General features: G+C 40.3%; 2 protein-coding genes and 2 non-coding genes across 4 annotated transcripts; 3 read left to right on the plus strand and 1 right to left on the minus strand.

Annotated features, from left to right (window-relative positions):
* Nucleotides 1-1054: 1054 nt before the first annotated feature.
* Nucleotides 1055-1537, minus strand: LOC125585893 (uncharacterized protein DDB_G0290685-like). Its single transcript, XM_048755607.1, has 2 exons — nt 1405-1537; nt 1055-1347 (listed from the first exon to the last, which is right to left on the minus strand). Exons 1-2 carry the CDS (start codon nt 1535-1537, stop codon nt 1055-1057), a joined length of 426 nt encoding a protein of 141 aa, XP_048611564.1.
* Nucleotides 1538-4744: 3207 nt separating this feature from the next.
* Nucleotides 4745-5608, plus strand: LOC106390829 (dirigent protein 19). The gene has a single exon (XM_013831363.3). It carries the CDS (start codon nt 4828-4830, stop codon nt 5383-5385), a length of 558 nt encoding a protein of 185 aa, XP_013686817.2. The 5' UTR covers nt 4745-4827; the 3' UTR covers nt 5386-5608.
* Nucleotides 5609-7123: 1515 nt separating this feature from the next.
* Nucleotides 7124-7230, plus strand: LOC125586535. Its single transcript, XR_007323071.1, has one exon. It is a non-coding gene; the product is annotated as a small nucleolar RNA R71 (small nucleolar RNA).
* Nucleotides 7231-19028: 11798 nt separating this feature from the next.
* LOC125586530 lies at nt 19029-19135 on the plus strand. Its single transcript, XR_007323065.1, has one exon. It is a non-coding gene; the product is annotated as a small nucleolar RNA R71 (small nucleolar RNA).
* The last annotated feature ends 4344 nt before the right edge of the window (nt 19136-23479 follow it).

The following is a 23479-nucleotide window of genomic DNA, read 5'->3' on the forward strand; positions in this document are numbered from 1 at the left end:
AATAAACAGATCAAAAAATAAATCCAACCGAACCGAATACAAACCGAACCGAATATAAACCAAAATGAACATAAACCGAACCAAACTAACTATGGTTTATTTCAATTGGAAAAATACTAGAACCGAACTAACCGAACCGAACCGAACCCGAACCGAACCGAGAAAATAACTGAAGTGCCCACCCCTAGACGAAGCACCCTTGCCATCGATCGACGGTGATGCCAGAATATGGGCTGAGCATATTTTATGACCGACTGAAGCCCAGAAGCAACCACAAATTACCAGAATACCCTTGGACGACCTAAACCCCTATTTATGTTATTTATAAGCCATTGTTGACGGCTACGCTATCTAAGCTTTCTTTTACTCTTGTTCTAGGTTAGGAGAGAAAGGAGGAACTCCTTCAGAGTCCTCCTGGAACTCCTTTGGTTTTTATTATCTATTATATTGCAGTTTTATATCTATTCTTTCTATGATATCTGTGACAAACTTCATGTCTGAATAGATCCACCTGTTAGGTTTAGGGTTCAAATAGGTTATGAGGGATTAACCCTAGCTCTCTGTGGATTCGATCCCTAAGTACTACAACTCGACCTCTTATTTGAGAGAGTATAAATCACTCCTTAGGGTAATTTGAGTGATATCGCCTTTCCAATTGGTCCGTGTATAGTTAAATTCCGTTCATAGTAGTTCCAATAGTTTCATAGCACGTGGTCCACATTGGAGTCTTTCGCCCCCCTTTTTTCTAATTATTTTTTTAGAAATGCAAAATGGCTGCAAGCACTTTAGATGTTCCATGTGATCGCCATTGTTAACTTAAATTGCTCTTTTTCTTTAAATAGCCTTCCAAAGAATACATATATATATATATATATATACACGAGTCCTTCTTGATGTAGTTGATGTCCTCCGTTTCAAAACATTTTGCTTCTATATCATTAAAAACTGATCTACATCAGTATATCTATATATTTCCGACACTTCTATCCCTTTCCTGAATTCTTATCCACATCAACAAAATATTCATCAACATCGATCACACGATTTTGTTTGTTTATTTTTTGGGTGGAGTTATGAGAACAACATCACCACCTCCGAACGTATCTGTTTCTGCACCGTACCCAAAACCAACGGGTCGAGAGGTAGATATATCATCATTTCCTTCATCAACGTTGCCTTCTAAAATTTTCCTCTTACGACGCTGTTTGTTAGATATTGATCCATCTGAACCACTTGATGCAGGGTTTTGAAACCCTTCTCCTCTACCACCACTTGATCCAGAATGTTGTTCCATGTTAATGCCCAAAGGTCCACCACTTCCTCCTTTTGATGGAGCTCTACCATCATCTTTATCATCATATGTCATACAATCTCTTCAGAAATCATCCCAGTAATCAAATTCACAATCTTCATCATCCTCTTCATTATCTTCTCCAACATCATAATCTTCATCATACTCTTCATTATCTTCTCCGACGTCATCTTCATTATCTTCTCCGACGTCATCTTCATTATATTTTCCCTTGTCCACTTCCATATTTTCTCTGTTGTTCTTTTATTTATCTTTTTCGTTACGGTTCTACTGAATCACACTGGCTGAACCTAAAATACCTTCACAATTTTGTTATTTTCCTTATCTTGATCCCCTACACTTTTGAATATCTCTGAGTTACATCCACAAGCTGCTTCAAGTGCTTATACGTGCCTCACTAAGATTTCATCATCATCATCATCAACCATACCAACATATGTAATACTTTCCAACATAAGCACTTGTTCAGGCCTTAGAAATATCATTTCTTTTCCAAAAAATCCATGAATGTCACAAAGACATTCACAGATTTGTCTTCCCTATGAAGAGTCCTAAATATTTGATAATCATCTTTGTTTGTAATCTCAACTGGTACAACCAATTTTTCAATTATATTACTATCTCCATCATAAAGCTAATAGCACATATCAACCGAGATTAGTCTCCCCAACATACCATACTCTTGAAGAATACTATCTTTCAGCATCTGAACACCTCTAATTGTCGAGCAATCTAGTGCTCTACTGATTCTATCATTATCTATTTTGAAATACCAAGAACCATTATAATACATAATCCACCTATCAACCATAACTATATTGTATGTATCAGAGACTCCTACAGTTCAATTACAAATTACTGTAATAGGCACTTACAAATTTCAGCAAGAAACAAACTAATTGTGGTGTAAATAAAAGAGATAACAATTTACCTTTGCCATTGCTGTTACCTATTATCTTCCCTTTCCCCACAACATTTGTGATACAGCTCATTATGCCTTAACTTTCAACATCAAATCTATTAGGGTTTCTTTTTCGCATCCGCCCCTCTTCATTATCCGGTAATAACACTTAGTAGATCCACATCTTACTTTATTAATATAATATAATAAAATAATCTAATAAGTTATGGCAGGAAAATCAGCTTCCTTAGACCCACCCAACACATGTTTTTTACGCTTTAACTTTTAACACTTTTACAGTTTTACAAATGACCCCAAAATTTAAATAAATCAAAACATATAAACACTGTTCTCGCCATTCATTCTTCGGCCCAAACAACTTCTACCGGCCCATTAGCATCCTTCTCTCTCTCTTTTCAAGTCTTAGGGTCATCTAATCACATGTGCAAACAAGTTTGATAATCTAAAGTCATAGAGTCTTTGGGTCATTTATTGGTAGCATATTATTAATTTCTCAAGCCAAAATCATAAAGACACTAGTTAAGTTTATGGGTCAAAAGATTAAAATGGTCTCCATTTTTTTCCTCACCTAGTAGGTGACCAATCTACAAATTAAAACTTAAAATGACCCAATCTTACAATTACAAACCTTTGATGACCCAAACTCCTAAGCACCTCCACTTTGATCCTTGTGGGCTAGTTTGGGAACAAAAAAACATGTTTCGAAACTATTTGAGATTAATTATCTTCTTTTTTATTTACAACAATCATTTACGGGAAAATCTCTTAAATATTTTTTTTAAAGAAGTCAATGGAATTTATATCTTTCTTTATAATTTTATTTACTTATTTACTAATATATAAAACAAATAAATATTAAAAATTGGAAAATAATAAAATCAAAATACATTCTTTTTTTTTTAAAATTGATTTTTTGCATATTTGTTTTCCAAATATTTTTTTTCCGTAAGCACATTTTATTTTTAAGAAGTTTAGAAAGACTTTTGTGAATGTGTATTCTATCTTGGTGAATTTGTAAATTTTTTATGAATTCAGAAATGGCATTATAAAGATGTAGCTAGACCTCTTAAATGTACGTAACTTGCATGTGTATTTTGGAAGGTTTTCCAAAATTTGTATGACATCTTCGTGAATTTGAGTTATATGCATATTTAGGAAAACATTACTGAATGTATAACATCTTTCTAAAACTTAAGAAGATATTCTGAATATTTATAATGTCTTTACAAAATTTAGATATCAAATTCAGGAAGGTTTTCCTATAATTTGAGGAATATATTATACATATTCAAAAATATTTTACCAAATATACATATAATTCATATTCAATAAGATATTCATAAATATATATTCATGGAGACCTTCCTAAAATATTCATTTTAAAAATGTATTTTAAAATGCATATTTATGAAAATTTTCCTAATTTTTATGAAGGTATTTTACTTATTTATCAAATCTTGCTAATTTTAGGAAGATATTATTCATATTCTGTAATGTTTTAAAGAAACAACCGTTTTTATATCCTTTTGAAATAAAAAAAATTCAAATTTTTAAACAAAATTTGAAAAATTAATTTGTTTGAAAAATTAATTTTTAAAGAGAAATTTCTTGAAATGCACTAAGTTGGATACAACTTTTCTAAATTACATTCAATAAACAAATACCCTAACATTTAGGTTTTAGGATTGAGTGATTATTGTTTAGGGTTAAGTATTTAGGGGGTGAGATTGATTTTATAAACTTCTATAAATAATTCTTAAACATTTATAAATTATTTAGGAGGGTTAATTTTTTCTTTTTAAAAGAAAATTAAGGGATTTATGCAAATTTTTATCATTTAAAGATATCAAGTTTGAGGTAAAATTAGAATTCTTCCTTTTTGAATAAAAACAGAAATGTTTTTTTTTTAATATTTATTTATTCTTATATATATTTAAGAAAGATATATAACTGTGATTTACAATTCAATGAAACCTAATTTAATCTCTTTGGTCCTATAAGACTAGTTTGGGAGCAAAAAACATGTTTTCGGCTATTTCATATCAGTTCTCGTTATTTATTTTTTATTTATTTGCTAATGCTTAGTTTACCAAAGTTATTGATACAATTTTAAAATAAAATTATGGATACTTTAAATTATGATAGTTTCTATATTATTTGTTAAAACTTTATTTTTTAAAAATTGACTACCCTCTGTATTATTTCGTTGTAGAACAAATTTCTTAAATGTATTAATTTTATTTGGTTTAGGGTATCAAATATTCTTTTCTTTTCTTTTTGGTATCAAATGTTTTAGCGCTCACGGGCTATGATTTTTCGTTAACTAAGTTTTAGAATTGTCTCGATAAGTAACATTCTCTTTGTCCTATCAATTTCAATGTGTTCATAGCGTGAGATTATTTAATATAACAACTCCCTCTATAAAGATATCGACATCATTTTCAGTGAGTTGGAGTAGGTACACCAACTCCGATATTATTGAATATCAACACGACAGTTCACAATGCCATCTCCTCCATATTAAATAATGTCTATGAACCCATAAAATTGAAATTGTATCCACGAAAACCCCACTAAAGTCATTCTCTTCACCATGGCCACTTTTCTCTCTTTCTTTCTTCTCTCTGCTGTAGCACTATCCCTCGTTCTAGTTTCGGCCACAGCAGAATCCCTCGAACGTGATTTCTTGAGTCATAAAAAAGAGAAGCTAACTCATTTTACAGTGTATTGGCACGACATCTTGGACGGCAAAGATCCAACTTCGGTCTCAATAATGAATCCTCCGAAAACCTACACAGGAGCAACAGGTTTTGGCCTCACTCGGATGATTGATAATCCTTTAACGATGGCCCCGGAATTAAGCTCCGAAATGGTTGGAAGGGCACAAGGGTTTTATGCAGCCGCATCTAAAGAAGAGGTGGGATTGTTGATGGCTATGAATTTCGCTATTTTGGAAGGGAAGTACAATGGAAGCACAATCACAGTGTTTGGAAGAAACTCGGTGTTTGATAAAGTGAGGGAGATGCCGGTGATCGGAGGGAGTGGACTTTTCCGATTTGCTAGAGGTTATGTTCAGGCAAGGACACATGTCTTTGATATCAAGACAGGGAACGCCGTCGTCGAGTATAATTGTTATGTTTTGCATTATTGATTCTTAATTTTTAGTCTATATTGTGTGTTTATTGTATGGTTTTTCCCCTTCACATTGTTGTGGTGGGACAGTTATTAGGTCACTTCAAGTGATATATGATTGTAGGTTCTTGTTTTTTTTTCTGCCAACAACTCTTTATAAATAACTAGTGGTGTGTCTGCTCGTAGCGCGGGTTGTTTGACATTTGTGTTATTTAAATTTATGAATTATTTTGTTGGTTTTATGTGTAATTTGACATTGCATGTTTTTATCGCAAGTAAATGGACGTTCAACGGTTTGAATGTCAAATTCTTATAAACGTGGTTGTCTTTGAGTAGTTTTAGCTAATGTAGGGAATGATTGTTTGACTGTCAGTGCTGGTTCTTGCCGACTGTTAACGACCACACAACTTTAGAAATGATATCTCATTAGATGTCTCGAAGGAGTTGTTAAAAAATTGATAGTAGTTGATTTGTAACTTACTTTGTGTAAGAGATATTTGTTTTTTGTGTTGGAGGTTTTGATTTAGATAGTTGTGTAAAATGTATGTTAATAAGAAATTTAAATCTTTTGCGTGGTAGTGTAATAATTTGTATAATTTTATGGAGTTAATTTTGTTTTTGATAAATGGCTTAATTTTTATTGAGTTAATTATTTTGGTATTAACAATGCTCCTCATATATTAGTAACAGTTAGTAATAATTTTAGGGGATTTACTTGGTGTTCCGTTTGCCAAACTAATTTATCAATATGTTTGTGTTATATATGTTTCTGTTTCCCGACCTTTCCTTTACCTTTCGCTTCCACAATCTTCTCCAAGATTTCATCATTGATTTTCTCATCAACAATCACCACTTCATCATCTATGTTGATGGCAACCCCCTCACCTTGTTTCTCAGCATCCTTGGTGAGAGCTTTCTGAGGTAACTCCTTACCACTCCTGAGGGTGATAGCTTTCATGGTCTCCTTGGGGTTTTGCTCAGATTTTCCAGGTAAAGAACCTTGTTGGCGATTTTGTTGAGTGTTCATGGCAGCAAACTGGTTCTCCAAGGTTCTGAACTTGTTGTTGAGCTCATTGTAGCTTCCATCAATCTTTGCGTGAAAGTTTTTCAACTCATAGCCAACATGCTTCTCACTTCTTGTCTGAGACTCCAAGATTTGTTTTAGTAGGGCATCAGTGTTGCTGACTGGAGGAGTAGAGGTAGAAGTAGTAGGTTGTTGTTGGGCTGGTTGTTGTCCTTTGTTGTTGAAACCGGGAGGAGGGTTTTGTTGAGGATGATAGCTGCCTTGCTGGTTGTTCCGAGGCTGATAACCACTCTGTTGGTTGTTGGGGTAAGATCTCTGTTGGTAGTTGTTGTACTGAAAGTTTGGCTCTTTCTTGTACCAGCTACCATTGTTGTTGATGAAACACATCTCTTCTTGCCCTTCCAAACCATCAACTTCCTGGACAACAGGTGTGGCGTCTTTGTTTGGGTTACCAACAAAGTGCAGCTGCTCTTGGGTGGCCTTATCAGCAATGAGAATGTCAATCTTATCCTGGAGAGCCTTTAACTCCCTCCTCGTCTGCTTGTCATCTGTTCGACTACCTCTGTCGTGGTCTCCACTGTAGACAGCATCACTCTTTACCATATTGTCAACCAGCTCTTCTGCATCTTCCTCAGTTCTCTCCAAGAAGAACCCATTGCTAGCTGTATCCAGTCTGGCCCTGTACTTAGGAAGAGCACCACGGTAGAATGTGCTCAGCAAGCTCTCCTTAGAGAAGCCATGGTGTGGGCATTGAGCTTGGTAGCCCTTGAATCTCTCCCAGGCTTCACTTAAGCCTTCCAAGCCTTTCTGTTGAAAACTGGAGATCTCATTTCTCAGCTTAGCAGTTCTTGAAGTAGAGAAGAACTTCTCCAAGAAAGCTTTCTTGCAGTCATCCCAAGTGGTGATTGAGTCACTTGGCAGAGACTTCTCCCACTGTCGTGCCTTATCCCCCAGAGAGAAAGGGAATAACTTCAGAGGCATCCTCAGACACACCATTGGTTTTTGACAACCCACAGTAGCTGTCGAACCTGTCCAAGTGATCAAATGGGTCCTCTAGAGCCAAGCCATGATACTTTTTGTTCTCTATCACGTTGAGGAGTCCTGATTTGATCTCAAAGTTGTTGGCTGCTACAGCTGGTGCTCGGATTCCCAATCTATGACCATGAATGTTGGGAACGTCGTAAGTGCCAATGGGTCGAGCTGCTCGCTGGTTATTTTGAGGTACGTTGTTGGCATCATTTTGATGTATGTCTCCCATATCAGTATCCAATCTCTGCAAGTGAGACTGTTGCTCTTCTTCTCTTCTCTTTCTAGCACACTCTCTCTCTAAAGCTCTGATGTCTGCGGCTCTTGGAACTAGGTTTGATGGACCCCTGCTCCTCAAGTTCATACACCTGTAAATTAAAGGGAGGTGAAGAAGGAGAATCAGTAACTAAAGAAAATTAAAATGACTTAGTCTCAAGCAAATGACTAAATCTCAATGTTCAAATCTACTTAGAATTTGGCAACGGCGCCAATTTGATATTAGGAGTTTTCAAGGCTCCTAAGACAAATGTTGTAGTATAAATGATTGTCGAACCAATTCCAAGGGATTTCAAGCACTGAGAATGCAAGTACTTACTTAATTTAAGTGCAACCGATGATTTTAAAGGTTTTCTAAACTAATGATTATTACTAATGCAGTTTCAGAATAATAAAAACGGTAAATGAGTTGACTTTCTTAACTAAGGAAATGAGAACTCATGGCCATAGGAATTAGACCTTGGGTGATCAAGTTTCGAACTAAGGATGGCAAACGAACAATCAAACTATCAACCTTAAGCTTAGACACGATTCTAAACAAACTCTATGTCTAGATGAATGTTCATTTACTAACACATTTCAAACAACAAATGTCTTCGGTTGAATAATATGGAAGCAATCATTACTAACAGGTCTAAGGCTATCTTAGCATTTCTAACAACAAATGTCTTTGGCAAAATATGCTAAAAGCTTAGAAGAGTTGTTTCAGGCATTTCATCGAACACCTTTTGGGTGGGAAATGCCTAAAGATCAACTTTTGAGAAGCTAACTCAGAAGATGCATTATGATTACTCTACTAGCAAGGTTTTGGAATGATCTACTCTAAAACATCCTAGCTCTAACCTAATCACCCTTAATCTTCCTAACCCATGAATTCAAATGGTGATTACTCACTACTCTTCATGATTCCTCTTAAACCCATTTTGGATTTCAGATTAATCATACAGAGGGATACAACAACGAATTGGAAACACAGAATTGCAATAACTAGATGAACAAAGATGATTCAAGAGATGAACTTTCCAAAGGTTTTTTCTTAGAACCAAAAGATAATCTGTCTGGTGGCTGCCAAGAGTACTTAAAACATAGGTTTTCAGAAGTAAAAACGTGCATAATAAAATGATCAAAAGGCCCTTGAGTAGAAATGAATTCGAGTAATCAGACGTCGCGCAGCGACCTCCAGTAGTCGCTCCGAGAGGTCGCTCCAGGCTTCGGGAGCGACCTGGAGGGGTCGCTGCGAGACGTCGCTCTGGGTCGCTCTTCGCGAGCGACCTCGCTGCGTCGCTCCGGTCACGTCGCTCCGAGTGATGGAGACGCGAGCGACCTCGCTGCTTCGCTCCGGTCAAGTCGCTCTGGGTGATGGAGACGCAAGCGACCTCGCTGCGTCGCTCCGGTCAAGTCGCTCTGAAAGGGTGTCACAGCGACTTCACAGTGTCGCTCCGGTGAGGTCGCTCCCATGCACTGCTCGTCCAATGATTACCTTTTTCACCTCTTTTGAGCTCCAAATGCACCCAAATGTCTCCAAGAACTCCATGTGGTACTCCAATACCTGATAAGGACTCATGCATGCAAAATGCAACCTAAACATGGCTAAATCCTAGTCTATTTGATCAAAATGCACATGGGTGAATGGATAAGACAATGAAAATATGCAAGATATCAACTCCCCCAAACTTGTTCTTTTACTTGTCCACAAGTGAACTTTCTAGAACTCATAGGGAGAGAGGTTTGAAGGTGGGAGCTCATAGCCAAAAGAAACACAACTAGCACTCGATTCAACATCTAATCTAACATGAGCACACTCTCTTATTACACTCTAGCTTCTCTAGGCCTATCTCAACTCTTTTTGCCCTTATACTCATCATCAAGCATCCACACATTCAAATCAACCAACTCTCACATTCATTAAGCATAAAACATCAAGTGAATTCTTGCAAATGGTCAATTGGTCCAAATCATTTGGTTGAGTAAGGGAAGGCTTTTATTCAAGTGGGTCAAGAGGTTCGAAATCCATGATCTTTTAAAGTGGTTTACTCTCGAAACGAGTAGCCTTGACATTGCACATAATATATCTAAGAAAGGGACCAACTCATGCATACAATGCTCAATCTCCATTGTTCTACCCTTTTCCCAAATATACAAGTTACACAATCACTTCATAATGTCGAACCCAACTCCCATCTCTCACCAAAAGACCCAAGAACACTTTGCACATAAAACTCTTTTTCTTTGAAATCTATAAAGGATTTTCTTAACTTCTAAACAAATCTTAGCTCTAAACAACTTTGCTAGCCCCTTTTTTTTTTTTTTTATTCTTTTCTTTTTTCTTTTTCTTTTTTTTTTTTTTTTGTTTTTGTTTGGGGGCAAGACTTTTCACAAATCGAGCTAGAAGTTTCTCTACTTATCCCATAAAGACTAGTCAATTAAACACAAGAGTTCACTCTTTTCCTTCAACTTTCTCATACTCCCAAATCGAACTTCACAACACTCACCCCCATCCTATGGCTAGACAATAATGTGCCTAATCTAGCAAGAATGAAGATCAAGCATTGTCGTTCCCGATACTCTCAACATTATGTGCATGTAAGACTTTCCGAAAAAGGCCTCACTCATCAATCAATGAAGGCTTAAACAGAGGAAGGGATTTTGGGGAGAGGTCTACCACTAGAGGTTGTCAAAAAGATTGGCATAAAGGATGTGACAACTCAAGTGTGTATATCCATGATTCAGTACACAAGGGACCATGAGCAAGATGCATTAAGTTCGTTCAGTTCAAATAAGGTTGTAGTTGGCTTCAAAGACTGAGTTTCAGCAATCAACAAGTTTCAGGAAGAGTTTTCAAGGCTCGAAGCATACAAGTCCTTTTGAGAGGTGCATAAGCTACTCAGGTGCAAAGTAGTGTTCTTTACAAGGCATTTAAAATCATTGCTCCCAATGCAAGTGAATGCAACCTATATGCTCTAGACTCTCCTAGAAATGCAAATGATGCAAACTAAATGATTTTTTTTTTATATGCAAATAGATATGCAATGCATGACTCAATGAAACAACATCAAAGCAAACATGATCAAATACTTGGTACCTCCCCCAAACTTAAATGACACAGTCTCTGTGTTGTCAAGGAGAGGGAGATACCCAAAAAGAGAAAACTAATATGCAAAAACGAAATGGTATATACAGGGGAAAGTAGAGAAATACCTTCAAGGATAGTAAGTGGGGGCAGATGCCCCAGCATCATCGTCGTCCGGTGGAAACGTGGCGTAGTAACCTCCATGTCCTGAGCTGTAGTCTCCATACCATTGTTGGCTCTGAACTTCTTCAATCTCAGCTTCACTTTCTGAAGAGGCTAGGGATGGAGACTTGTTTCCAGAGGCGGAAGGCTGAGTGGGTGGGTTCCTCCGTTGTCGCTGGAGCTGTCTATCAGTGAGTGGGAAACCAAGATCAGTGGGGTGAGGTGGGGGCTGGGGGACTGATGTGTTCGCGAAGGCGAAGTCCGCTGAGCTACATCCAGCTATTCCTCCTCTGGTCAAGACATCGGCCACTTTCTTCATGAACTTGGCTGAAGTCTTTGCTTGCTTCTTCACCGTCTTGCTCAGCGCCTTGCACTTGTCCTTCAGCTTTTCGATCGTTCTGTCTTGTGCCTTGTTCCATCGCTGAAGTCGGCTAATGTGGTCATGAGCATCACGAAGCGCACCAGGGGGAAGGACTCCATCATGCGGCTTGAAGTAGTAGCGTGGAGGTCCATAGATGGGTACAGATTCTTCCCTAGGAGGTTCTGTGAAGTCGTGTCTCGTCGGAACACTCCTTTTCCTTGGTGCAGCAATGGGACCGAGAGACCCGTGTTCTCCAAGAAAGTCTTCTTGGGATAAGTTGAAGCTGATAGCTCCAGGTCTCTCTAAGCTCGTCAGCCTCTGGTTTGGAAGAGCCACTTCGACCGGCTTGCCCTGCAAGTAGTAGTGGTAGACGTAGTCCTTCCCATACATCCCACTGAAATAGGTGGCAATCCTCAAGTAAGTGCCATCGATGAACTTAGGCCCTGCTGCGTCCTTTCCCAAAGGAACATTCAGAAATTGGAGCAGTGGCGTGATCATCCCGCCTATCCCAACCTTTGGTTGCGAATCAGTTGTGTACCATGCCCAGTCTCTGTAGTGCTCGAGACGATTCACGAAGAAACTGACCATCCCGAAGGAAGCATAGATGTCGTTGCTTGGAAGGGGCAACGTTCCAGGTGGGGCATAGGGGCGGATAGCCGGGCAGAGCAGGCGCATGTCTTCCTCGGTGACACTACCAGCTTGCTTCCGTGGGTAGAATGCATGGACGAGCATCCTATGGAGGTAGCGTACAGACGGGTGCCGTATATGTGAGTTCTTGTCAGCCCCGGTAGAGTGTTTGTTTCCAGTGATTAACTTCCAAAGCTGAGCGGGGAGGTTTTCACACTTGGGAAGGGAGTAGTCTGCCAAGTCTTGGAAACCCATGACTCTCCCAATGTCTTTGAAGTTCATGTTGTACTCTCTCCCATTGACCCTGAACTTTATTTTGCCCCATCCCTGCCTCACGTGCGGATCGTCATGGTAAGTGACCTCAAGGGAAGACAAGAACTGACAGGAGACATCCCGGTAGGTGGGGTAGGCCATGGTGAGGAGTTTGGGCATCTTCAGGTGCCCCAGCATTGCCTCAATATCAGAATAGAGACCCACCTCCTTCAGCAAATCAAGGTCAGCGAATCTGGTCGGAGTCCAAGTTACCCCATTCAACAAATGGTGATACAGCTCTTCCTCAGATGGAGTTTTCGCCCTGTCTCTATCCTCAGCAACCTCTTTCCCTTTGGACATCTTGGCCCTCTTTGTAGGAGCCTGCTCATCTGCACTTTCATCGCCACTCTCTTCATCTGTGGCAACTGCTATACTCTTCCCTGCCCTCTTCTCTTGCTCCTTTGCCTTCTTTGCAGCCACGGTTTTCTGTCGAGAAGTCTTTTGTGTCCCAGAACCAGCTCGTTCCGAGGCTAAAGCCTTTCCTCTCAACGAAGACTCTTGACTTTCAGGTTCTTGCCTCTCAGCATCCGACTTTCCCTTTGTTTTCTTAACCATTGTACCTGAGAAATACAAAACTTGGAAAGGGATAAGTCGATTGACTTTGCAAATGTAAACTTCAAGAAGGAACGTAAAAAACCACAATTCTCAATCTTTTCATCATGTGAAAATTACAAGACAAGTAAAATTCAATAATCAAAGTTATTCTAGAATGAGAGGGTTCTCTAATCAAACCTTTCAACACCTTAACATACTAACTCACCCACTAACACACTCAAATAGGATCAATTTCGAAAAGCCCCAAATCCATGAACCCTAATTTTGCCAAAGTTCAAATTAAGCTCAGTTCCACCTTCAATTCAACAACCCAACTTGATATATAAGCTTTCCCTAGTCTATTTCACCACAATCAAGCAAGAAAATGACCAAATTTCGATTTTCAAATTCTAGGGTTCATGGACCTACGAATTTGAATTTAAAAACACAATACCTTGCTTTGGATGGAAGGAAATGGGGAATGGGTGGTGAGGAATAGACTGTTGGGGCGAAAGCTTAGATTTAGAAACAAGAACTAGGAGATTTGGGTGAGAATTGAGAAAGTTAGGAGATTTTTGGTGTGGGTTTGTTTGAGAGAGTATGAGTGTTTGTGAGAGGAAAGGAGAGTGAAAGAGATGAAGGTCGTGGGTATGGGTAGTTCTAGGGTCGTCCGGTTAGGTTTAGGGCTGGTTAACTCGAATTAAACCGGACAAAATCGAAGAGGGACTTACCTGGACCGGCTCGGGAGCGACCTGGAGTGGTCGCTCTGATGGGTCGCTCCGTGTCGCAGTAAACGCGAGCGACCTCACGAGTCGCTCTGATCACGTCGCTCCCAGCGACAGAAAACGCGAGCGACCTCACGTGGTCGCTGCGGGACGTCGCTCCCAGAGCGACTCTCGAGCTCCGGACACCGAATGTGCGAGCGACTTAGCCGAGTCGCTCTGATCACGTCGCTCCCAGCGACAGAAACGCGAGCAACCTCACGTGGTCGCTGCGAGACGTCGCTCCCAGAGCGACTCTCGAGCTCCGGACACCGAATATGCGAGTGACTTAGCCGAGTCGCTCTGATTACGTCGCTCCCAGCTGGAGCGACCTCGTGGCGTCGCTGCAGAACCTCACTCCCACGCTCGAGTCCTTGCCTTGACCGGATCGATGAACCACCTGAACAATACTTCAACACTTTCCCTTTTTTTTTTTTTTTTTATGAAATATGAAGAAAATGAAAATACCAATGCAATATGTACAAGGATACGCATGGGACTTCCTCCCAAGTGAGCTTGTTTTAAGTCTCTAGCTTGACTTTGCCTCCTTTTGGACTAGGCTGGGGTAGGATCAGACAGTGGATTTGAAACTCCATCTTCCTCAGGTGCATCAGCCATGTAGAGCTTAACCCTTTGCCCATTGACTGTGAAGTCTCTTCCATCAGTACTCCACAAAACTATTGCTCCATATGGCTTAACCTCTTTGACCTTGAAAGGGCCGGACCACCTTGACTTAAGCTTTCCTGGAAACAACTTCAGTCTTGAGTTGTGGAGAAGAACTTGATCTCCTTCTTTAAACTCTCTCTTTAGGATATTCTTGTCATGGAAAGATTTAGTCTTCTCCTTGTAGATCCTTGAGTTTTCGAAGGCATCCATTCTTATCTCATCAAGCTCATGTAGCTGAAAAAGCCTTTTCTCCTTGGCACTCTTGATGTCAAAGTTCAGCAACTTTACTGCCCAAAGCGCCTTGTACTCAAGCTCCACTGGTAGATGGCAAGCTTTCCCGTACAATAGGTTGAAAGGTGTGGTCCCCAGAGGTGTCTTGTAAGCTGTCCTGTAAGCCCAAAGCGCATCATCAAGCTTAACTGACCAATCCTTCCTTGTAATCCCCACAATCTTCTCCAGAATGGACTTGATCTCTCTGTTAGAAATTTCAACTTGACCGCTTGTTTGAGGATGGTAAGGAGTTGCAACCTTGTGCTTAACACCGTTCTTCCTGAGAAGTCCCTCAAGCAGTTTGTTGATGAAATGAGACCCTCCATCACTGATTACAACTCTTGGAACTCCGAACCTTGGAAAGATGGTGCTCTTGAACATCTTGATTACCACTCTTGCATCATTGGTGGGACTTGCAATAGCTTCCACCCATTTTGAGACATAATCAACAGCTACCAGGATGTACTTGTTGCCATGTGATGATGGAAATGGCCCCATGAAGTCAATACCCCACACATCAAACACTTCAACTTCAAGGATTGGATTCTGAGGCATCTCATTCCTCTTGGTGATGTTTCCCCTCCTTTGGCATGAATCACACCTTGAAACAAAGTCTTGTGTGTCCTTGAACATGTGTGGCCACCAGAATCCAGCTTGTAACACCTTAGCAACAGTCTTGAAGGTAGCAAAGTGGCCTCCATAAGATGATCCATGACACTGTGTAAGGATCCCATCAATCTCCTCATTAGCAACCACTCTCCTATAAAGTTGATCTTTGCAGAGAATGTAGAGGTAGGGCTCATCCCAGTAGTATCTCTTCACATCCTTGTAGAACTTCTTCTTGGCATAACCCACAAGATTCAAAGGCTCTTTTCCTGTGGCTAGGTAATTCACCAAATCAGCATACCAAGGTTCTTTCTCTTCTGTTGCCTTGACTTCTTCAAGCTTCCTTCCAGTCTCACAAACTGCTATCACTGCTCCAATAGCCATGATCTGTTCCTCAGGGAGTCCTTCGTCAATGGGAATGCCACACTCCACTCTCAGCCTGGACAAGTGATCAGCTACACCATTCTCAACTCCTGGCTTGTCCTTGATCTCTAAATCAAACTCTTGCAGCAAAAGAATCCATCTCAAGAGCCTGGGCTTTGCATCCTTCTTCGCCAAAAGGTGTCTCAACGCAGCATGATCTGTGTAGACAATGACTTTAGATCCCACCAAGTAGCTTCTGAACTTCTCAAAGGCAAAGACAATGGCTAGCATCTCCTTCTCTGTTGTGGCATATCTCATCTGAGCATCATTCAGGGTTTGGCTCGCGTAGTAGATCACATGGGTCTTGCCATCTTTCTTCTGCCCCAAAACAGCTCCCACAGCATAATCACTAGCATCACACATGATCTCAAAGGGGAGATCCCAATTAGGTGGCTGGACAATTGGAGCACTGATGAGTTCACCTTTCAGCTTCTTGAAGGCTTCTAGACACTCCACATCAAAGCTGAAGGTGGCTTCTTTGCACAGCAGCCTGGTCAATGGTCTAGTGATCATGGAGAAGTCCTTTATGAATCTCCTGTAAAACCCAGCATGACCAAGAAAACTTCGGATGTCTTTCACTGTCTTTGGTGGGGGCAAACCAACCATAACATCGATTTTGGCCTTATCCACCTCAATCCCCTTCTCTGAAATCTTGTGCCCCAGCACAATCCCTTCTTTGACCATGAAGTGACACTTCTCCCAGTTCAGCACAAGGTTGGTGTCTTCACATCTCTGTAGGACCCTGCACAAATTTGACAAACAAGCAGAAAACGAAGATCCATAGACAGAGAAATCATCCATGAACACCTCCACAACATCCTCAATCAGATCAGAAAAGATCGACATCATGCACCTTTGAAAGGTGGCTGGAGCATTACATAGACCAAATGGCATTCTTCGATATGCGAAGGTACCATAAGGACATGTGAATGTTGTTTTCTCCTGATCATTGGGATGTATGGGGATCTGGAAGAATCCTGAATATCCATCAAGAAAACAATAGAATGGATGATTTGCAAGTCTCTCAAGCATCTGATCAATAAATGGAAGTGGAAAATGATCTTTTCTAGATGCAGAGTTCAGTTTGCGGTAATCAATACACATCCTATGCCCAGTGACTGTTCTTGTTGGTATCAATTCATCCTTGTCATTTTTAATCACAGTTATACCACCCTTTTTTGGCACAACATGCACAGGAGATACCCATTTAGAATCTGAGATAGGGTAGATAACACCAGCATCTAAGAGTTTAAGAATCTCTTTCTTTACAACATCCTTCAGGTTAGGATTTAACCTTCTTTGATGCTCGATAGAAGTCATTGATTCATCCTCAAGATGTATCCTATGCATACACAAAGAGGGTGATATTCCCTTGATGTCATCAAGTGAGTAACCTATTGCTTTTCTAAATCTTTTAAGTGTTTTCAAAAGTTCAGATAGCTCAGTTTCAGTAAGTTCACTACTCACAATGACTGGATAAGTTCCATTAGGACCAAGAAATGCATACCTTACACCATTGGGGAGAGGTTTAAGCTCCACCTTAGGCGCCTTAAGCTCGCTCCAGTCGTTTTGCTGGGTGTCCCCTTGTTGAATGACCGAGGCTTCCTGATGGACAATTTGAGGCAGCTCCTCATACTGATCCTTACTACCAAATCCTCTGTGTGAATCCAACATCATCCCATAGGCAGCACTCTCCAGGTTCTGAATCACTTCAGCTGGCCTCTCTATCGTCAAAGCATGCTGTAGAGGGTCTTCTATTGACAATTCTTCAAGGAGCTCATCAGCAAGGGCATCCATCTCTTCAATGTAGAAAACTTGCCCTTGAACTGTTGGTTTCTTCATTACCTCCTTGATGTCAAAGTGAAGAACATGCCCTTTACCCAAGTGGAGATCAATCTTGCCCTCTTTCACATTAACAATTGCTCCTGCTGTAGCTAAGAAAGGCCTTCCAAGGATTAAAGGATCTGCAGCTTCCTCACCCATCTCAAGCACCACAAAGTCTGTAGGGATCTCATATTTTCCAACCATAACGGGGAGGTCCTCCAAGATACCCACCGGGTACTTCACTGAACGATCAGCCAATACCAGAGACAGTCTACACTTCTTGTACTGAGTGAAACCAAGCTTCTTAGCAACAGATAAAGGCATCAAGCTGACACTAGCTCCCAAATCGCAGAGACATCTATCAAATACCATAGGTCCAAGAGCACAAGGTAATGTGAAGCATCCTGGATCTTCTAGCTTCTTTGGAACAACAAGCCTCTGGATGATGGCACTGCACTCATGAGTGAGAATCATCATGCCCTCCATCTCCTTCTTCTTTGCAGCTACAACATCTTTCAGGAACTTACTATATTGAGGAATTAGCATGAAAGCATCAATGATGGGCATTGTGACTTGAACTTCACTCATTTGCTTCTCAAATAGAGCTTTGTACTTCTCTAGCAGCTGCCTCTTGAATCTACCAGGGAATGGTAGTTTGGGTTCATAAGGAGGAGGAACAAAAGAATTTTCACTTGCTGGAGCAACAACTTCACCATCTTTCACTGTTTTCTTCTCTTCCCCAACCTTTCCTTTACCTTTCGCTTCCACAATCTTCTCCAAGATTTCATCATTGATTTTCTCATCAACAATCACCACTTCATCATCTATGTTGATGGCAACCCCCTCACCTTGTTTCTCAGCATCCTTGGTGAGAGCTTTCTGAGGTAACTCCTTACCACTCCTGAGGGTGATAGCTTTCATGGTCTCCTTGGGGTTTTGCTCAGATTTTCCAGGTAAAGAACCTTGTTGGCGATTTTGTTGAGTGTTCATGGCAGCAAACTGGTTCTCCAAGGTTCTGAACTTGTTGTTGAGCTCATTGTAGCTTCCATCAATCTTTGCGTGAAGGTTTTTCAACTCATAGCCAACATGCTTCTCACTTCTTGTCTGAGACTCCAAGATTTGTTTTAGTAGGGCATCAGTGCTGCTGACTGGAGGAGTAGAGGTAGAAGTAGTAGGTTGTTGTTGGGCAGGTTGTTGTCCTTTGTTGTTGAAACCGGGAGGAGGGTTTTGTTGAGGCTGATAGCTGCCTTGCTGGTTGTTCCGAGGCTGATAACCACTCTGTTGGTTGTTGGGGTAAGATCTCTGTTGGTAGTTGTTGTACTGAAAGTTTGGCTCTTTCTTGTACCAGCTACCATTGTTGTTGATGAAGCACAGCTCTTCTTGCCCTTCCAAACCATCAACTTCCTGGACAACAGGTGTGGCTTCTTTGTTTGGGTTACCAACAAAGTGCAGCTGCTCTTGGGTGGCCTTATCAGCAATGAGAATGTCAATCTTATCCTGGAGAGCCTTTAACTCCCTCCTCGTCTGCTTGTCATCTGTTCGACTGCCTCTGTCGTGGTCTCCACTGTAGACAGCATCACTCTTTACCATATTGTCAACCAGCTCTTCTGCATCTTCCTCAGTTCTCCCCAAGAAGAACCCATTGCTAGCTGTATCCAGTCTGGCCCTGTACTTAGGAAGAGCACCACGGTAGAATGTGCTCAGCAAGCTCTCCTTAGAGAAGCCATGGTGTGGGCATTGAGCTTGGTAGCCCTTGAATCTCTCCCAGGCTTCACTGAAGCCTTCCAAGCCTTTCTGTTGAAAACTGGAGATCTCATTTCTCAGCTTAGCAGTTCTTGAAGTAGAGAAGAACTTCTCCAAGAAAGCTTTCTTGCAGTCATCCCAAGTGGTGATTGAGTCACTTGGTAGAGACTTCTCCCACTGTCGTGCCTTATCCCCCAGAGAGAAAGGGAATAACTTCAGCTTTAAGGCATCCTCAGACACACCATTGGTTTTTGACAACCCACAGTAGCTGTCGAACCTGTCCAAGTGATCAAATGGGTCCTCTAGAGCCAAGCCATGATACTTGTTGTTCTCGATCACGTTGAGGAGTCCTGATTTGATCTCAAAGTTGTTGGCTGCTACAGCTGGTGCTCGGATTCCCAATCTATGACCATGAATGTTGGGGCGGTCATAAGTGCCAATGGGTCGAGCTGCTCGCTGTTGGTTTTGAGGAACGTTGTTGGCATCATTTTGAGGTATGTCTCCCATATCAGTATCCAATCTCTGCAAGTGAGACTGTTGCTCTTCTTCTCTTCTCTTTCTAGCACACTCTCTCTCTAAAGCTCTGATGTCTGCGGCTCTTGGAACTAGGTTTGATGGACCCCTGCTCCTCAAGTTCATACACCTGTAAATTAAAGGGAGGTGAAGAAGGAGAATCAGTAACTAAAGAAAATTAAAATGACTTAGTCTCAAGCAAATGACTAAATCTCAATGTTCAAATCTACTTAGAATTTGGCAACGGCGCCAATTTGATATTAGGAGTTTTCAAGGCTCCTAAGACAAATGTTGTAGTATAAATGATTGTCGAACCAATTCCAAGGGATTTCAAGCACTGAGAATGCAAGTACTTACTTAATCTAAGTGCAACCGATGATTTTAAAGGTTTTCTAAACTAATGATTATTACTAATGCAGTTTCAGAATAATAAAAACGGTAAATGAGTTGACTTTCTTAACTAAGAAAATGAGAACTCATGGCCATAGGAATTAGACCTTGGGTGATCAAGTTTCGAACTAAGGATGGCAAACGAACAATCAAACTATCAACCTTAAGCTTAGACACGATTCTAAACAAACTCTATGTCTAGATGAATGTTCATTTACTAACACATTTCAAACAACAAATGTCTTCGGTTGAATAATATGGAAGCAATCATTACTAACAGGTCTAAGGCTATCTTAGCATTTCTAACAACAAATGTCTTTGGCAAAATATGCTAAAAGCTTAGAAGAGTTGTTTCAGGCATTTCATCGAACACCTTTTGGGTGGGAAATGCCTAAAGATCAACTTTTGAGAAGCTAACTCAGAAGATGCATTATGATTACTCTACTAGCAAGGTTTTGGAATGATCTAATCTAAAACATCCTAGCTCTAACCTAATCACCCTTAATCTTCCTAACCCATGAATTCAAATGGTGATTACTCACTACTCTTCATGATTCCTCTTAAACCCATTTTGGATTTCAGATTAATCATACAGAGGGATATAACAACGAATTGGAAACACAGAATTGCAATAACTAGATGAACAAAGATGATTCAAGAGATGAACTTTCCAAAGGTTTTTTCTTAGAACCAAAAGATAATCTGTCTGGTGGCTGCCAAGAGTACTTAAAACATAGGTTTTCAGAAGTAAAAACGTGCATAATAAAATGACCAAAAGGCCCTTGAGTAGAAATGAATTCGAGTAATCAGACGTCGCGCAGCGACCTCCAGTAGTCGCTCCGAGAGGTCGCTCCGAGAGGTCGCTCTAGGCTTCGGGAGCGACCTGGAGGGGTTGCTGCGAGACGTCGCTCTGGATCGCTCTTCGCGAGCGACCTCGCTGCGTCGCTCCGGTCACGTCGCTCCGAGTGATGGAGACGCGAGCGACCTCGCTGCGTCGCTCCGGTCAAGTCGCTCCAGGTGATGGAGACGCGAGCGACCTCGCTGCGTCGCTCCGGTCAAGTCGCTCTGAAAGGGTGTCACAGCGACTTCACGGTGTCACTCCGGTGAGGTCGCTCCCATGCACTGCTCGTCCAATGATCACCTTTTTCACCTCTTTTGAGCTCCAAATGCACCCAAATGTCTCCAAGAACTCCATGTGGTGCTCCAATACCTGATAAGGACTCATGTATGCAAAATGCAACCTAAACATGTCTAAATCTTAGTCTATTTGATCAAAATGCACATGGGTGAATGGATAAGACAATGAAAATATGCAAGATATCAGTAGTGCATGTGTTTGTTTGCTATTATCTCTCATCAGATGAAGTTGATAAGTTTGTTCATATGTTTATAATAAAAGCTACGCTTCTCTGCTTTTGGTGAAGAGTTCATCTATTTCTGACTGTCTGCTTTTCTTCTCCTCCTACGACCTTTGTCATCGTAGTGTCTTTTTTGTTCTTTTGCTGTGTTTCGGGACCTACTGGTTCCCTCTGCTTCTATTTAGTTTTGGTTGATGTTACCAAACTATGTTTGAAGAAGCTCATGCTCGTACTATCTTTTCTGAAATGATAATAAGTGTTTAAAAAAAGAAACCCTTGCATATGGGATTGTTTTTTTTTATTTTATTCTGAGAGACTTAAATAGATTTTTTATTTAAAATACAAAGACAAAAATTAAGAATTCGTAAATATTAATTAGAATCTATATACTGTATTCGATTTGAAAATGAGTGAACTTTACTTGGACTTGTGAATATATATTATTTGCAAATCAATTTAATTGCATAAATGATTAACACCCTTAAACTTTTGATAAAATAAGATAAGATTCAAAACTGAGCAGCGAACCAACATATGCGTCTATTTTGAGATTTTCTATTTTGAGATTTTCTATGGTTCCATTTTTAACTCTTGAGATAGTTTAAAAAACATATTATTTTCAAAGCTTGGAAGCGAACCAAAAGCAAAGTGAGTGTAGGAAATAAAAGTCATCTAAACAACATAATAAATAGCTCAAAGTCACAAATTAAGCAGTCTGTTGGCTAGCGAGCCTCTTCCTGGCTTCTTCTATTTTGGTAAGCTTAACACCCTGAACCCTTAATAAAAGACACCCAACGCTTTGACCCTTTGCCTAGCGTGAACACATTCCTCAACCTTGCTGCAAACTCATGTCCTGTTGAGTCTTGTATGTGGTGGTAGTCTCAAAGCTTCCCTTAAGCTTTGTACGGTTTCTAATCACACCAACACGCCCTCTGTTTCTACCTCCAGTCACCATCACAACATTACCGAAATCTAACTTGATGAACTCAACAATCTTTTTCTCCTCTAGGTCGAGCTTAATGGTTTGTTCTGGAAAGAGATGCCCTTTTGTTCGAACTGGATAGTTCGAACCTTGCAAAGCTTATACTGTAGAGAGGAAAAGAAACAAATCTTATTGGTACACATACATGTCAAACATTACTCTAAATTATATCAAGAGCAAGAGAGATCAAAACCTTAGCTTCTTCGTCCCTGATGGAGTGAAGACGGAAACGTCCCTCGCTATCATAGAGAAGACATGAATTCTCATAGAAGAAATACAAATGCACCACCAAGTTTGCCAAGCATCCAATGTTTTGGAGCATTGAGCCTTTTCATATGCTTCTTTAAACCTATTGCCTGTGTGATAACCGAACATAACATATATGTTAGAGCTTAGAGCTATACAAATGATATAGCCAGTGATACATGTTCCATTGAGATCTAAGTAAGCCATATCCAAGGACTAATATCCACTAAATGATCCCAACACCAGAGCCTTCTAAAAGTCTTCCCATGAAAAAAAAATTAATAACCTATAAAACTAGTATGATGTAAGGTCAATCTAATATTTTCAGACTGAAGTCAAATAAAGAAACTGAAAAATAACTCACTTTTGCAAATGATATGCAAAGCCGACCAGCCTTCATGAGGGACTGTCAAAGAAAACACACAACCAAAGGGTTAAGTAAAGCAATGAATATGTTATTAGCGGGATCAAGATTCGAAACAGGATAGCTTAATACTCAGGAAACGAAACAATACCCCTTTTCGTTCAATATATTATGCGATCTGACCAGTGGAAATTGCACCAACCTTAGCAGCCACGTTGGATAGAGAACCAAACACAGAGTACTAATACATGGACAAGATATCAAATTCAGGCAAAGAATCAACAAGACAGCTCTAGACAGAAAAATTGGTTAAGTACCTCAGGTCCTCAGCTACAGTTAAACTGAGATCCGTAGTGATTGCAGCTTGTGTTGGAGAAGAATAACTACACTGGACCCAAAAGATACAAATCAGTCACAACTTTTAACAAATTAAAAAAAAAAAATTGAAAAAGTTTGGAGCTTTTCTTCTTACAGTGAATTGAATATGAAAGAATAGGGATAGAGCTGTATCTGATAACTTGAGGTGAACCCATAATACTCGATTGTCTTGAACCGATCCGGTACACCCTCATGTG

Source organism: Brassica napus, chromosome C4, assembly GCF_020379485.1.
Source record: "Brassica napus cultivar Da-Ae chromosome C4, Da-Ae, whole genome shotgun sequence".
Taxonomy (NCBI): Eukaryota; Viridiplantae; Streptophyta; class Magnoliopsida; order Brassicales; family Brassicaceae; genus Brassica; species Brassica napus.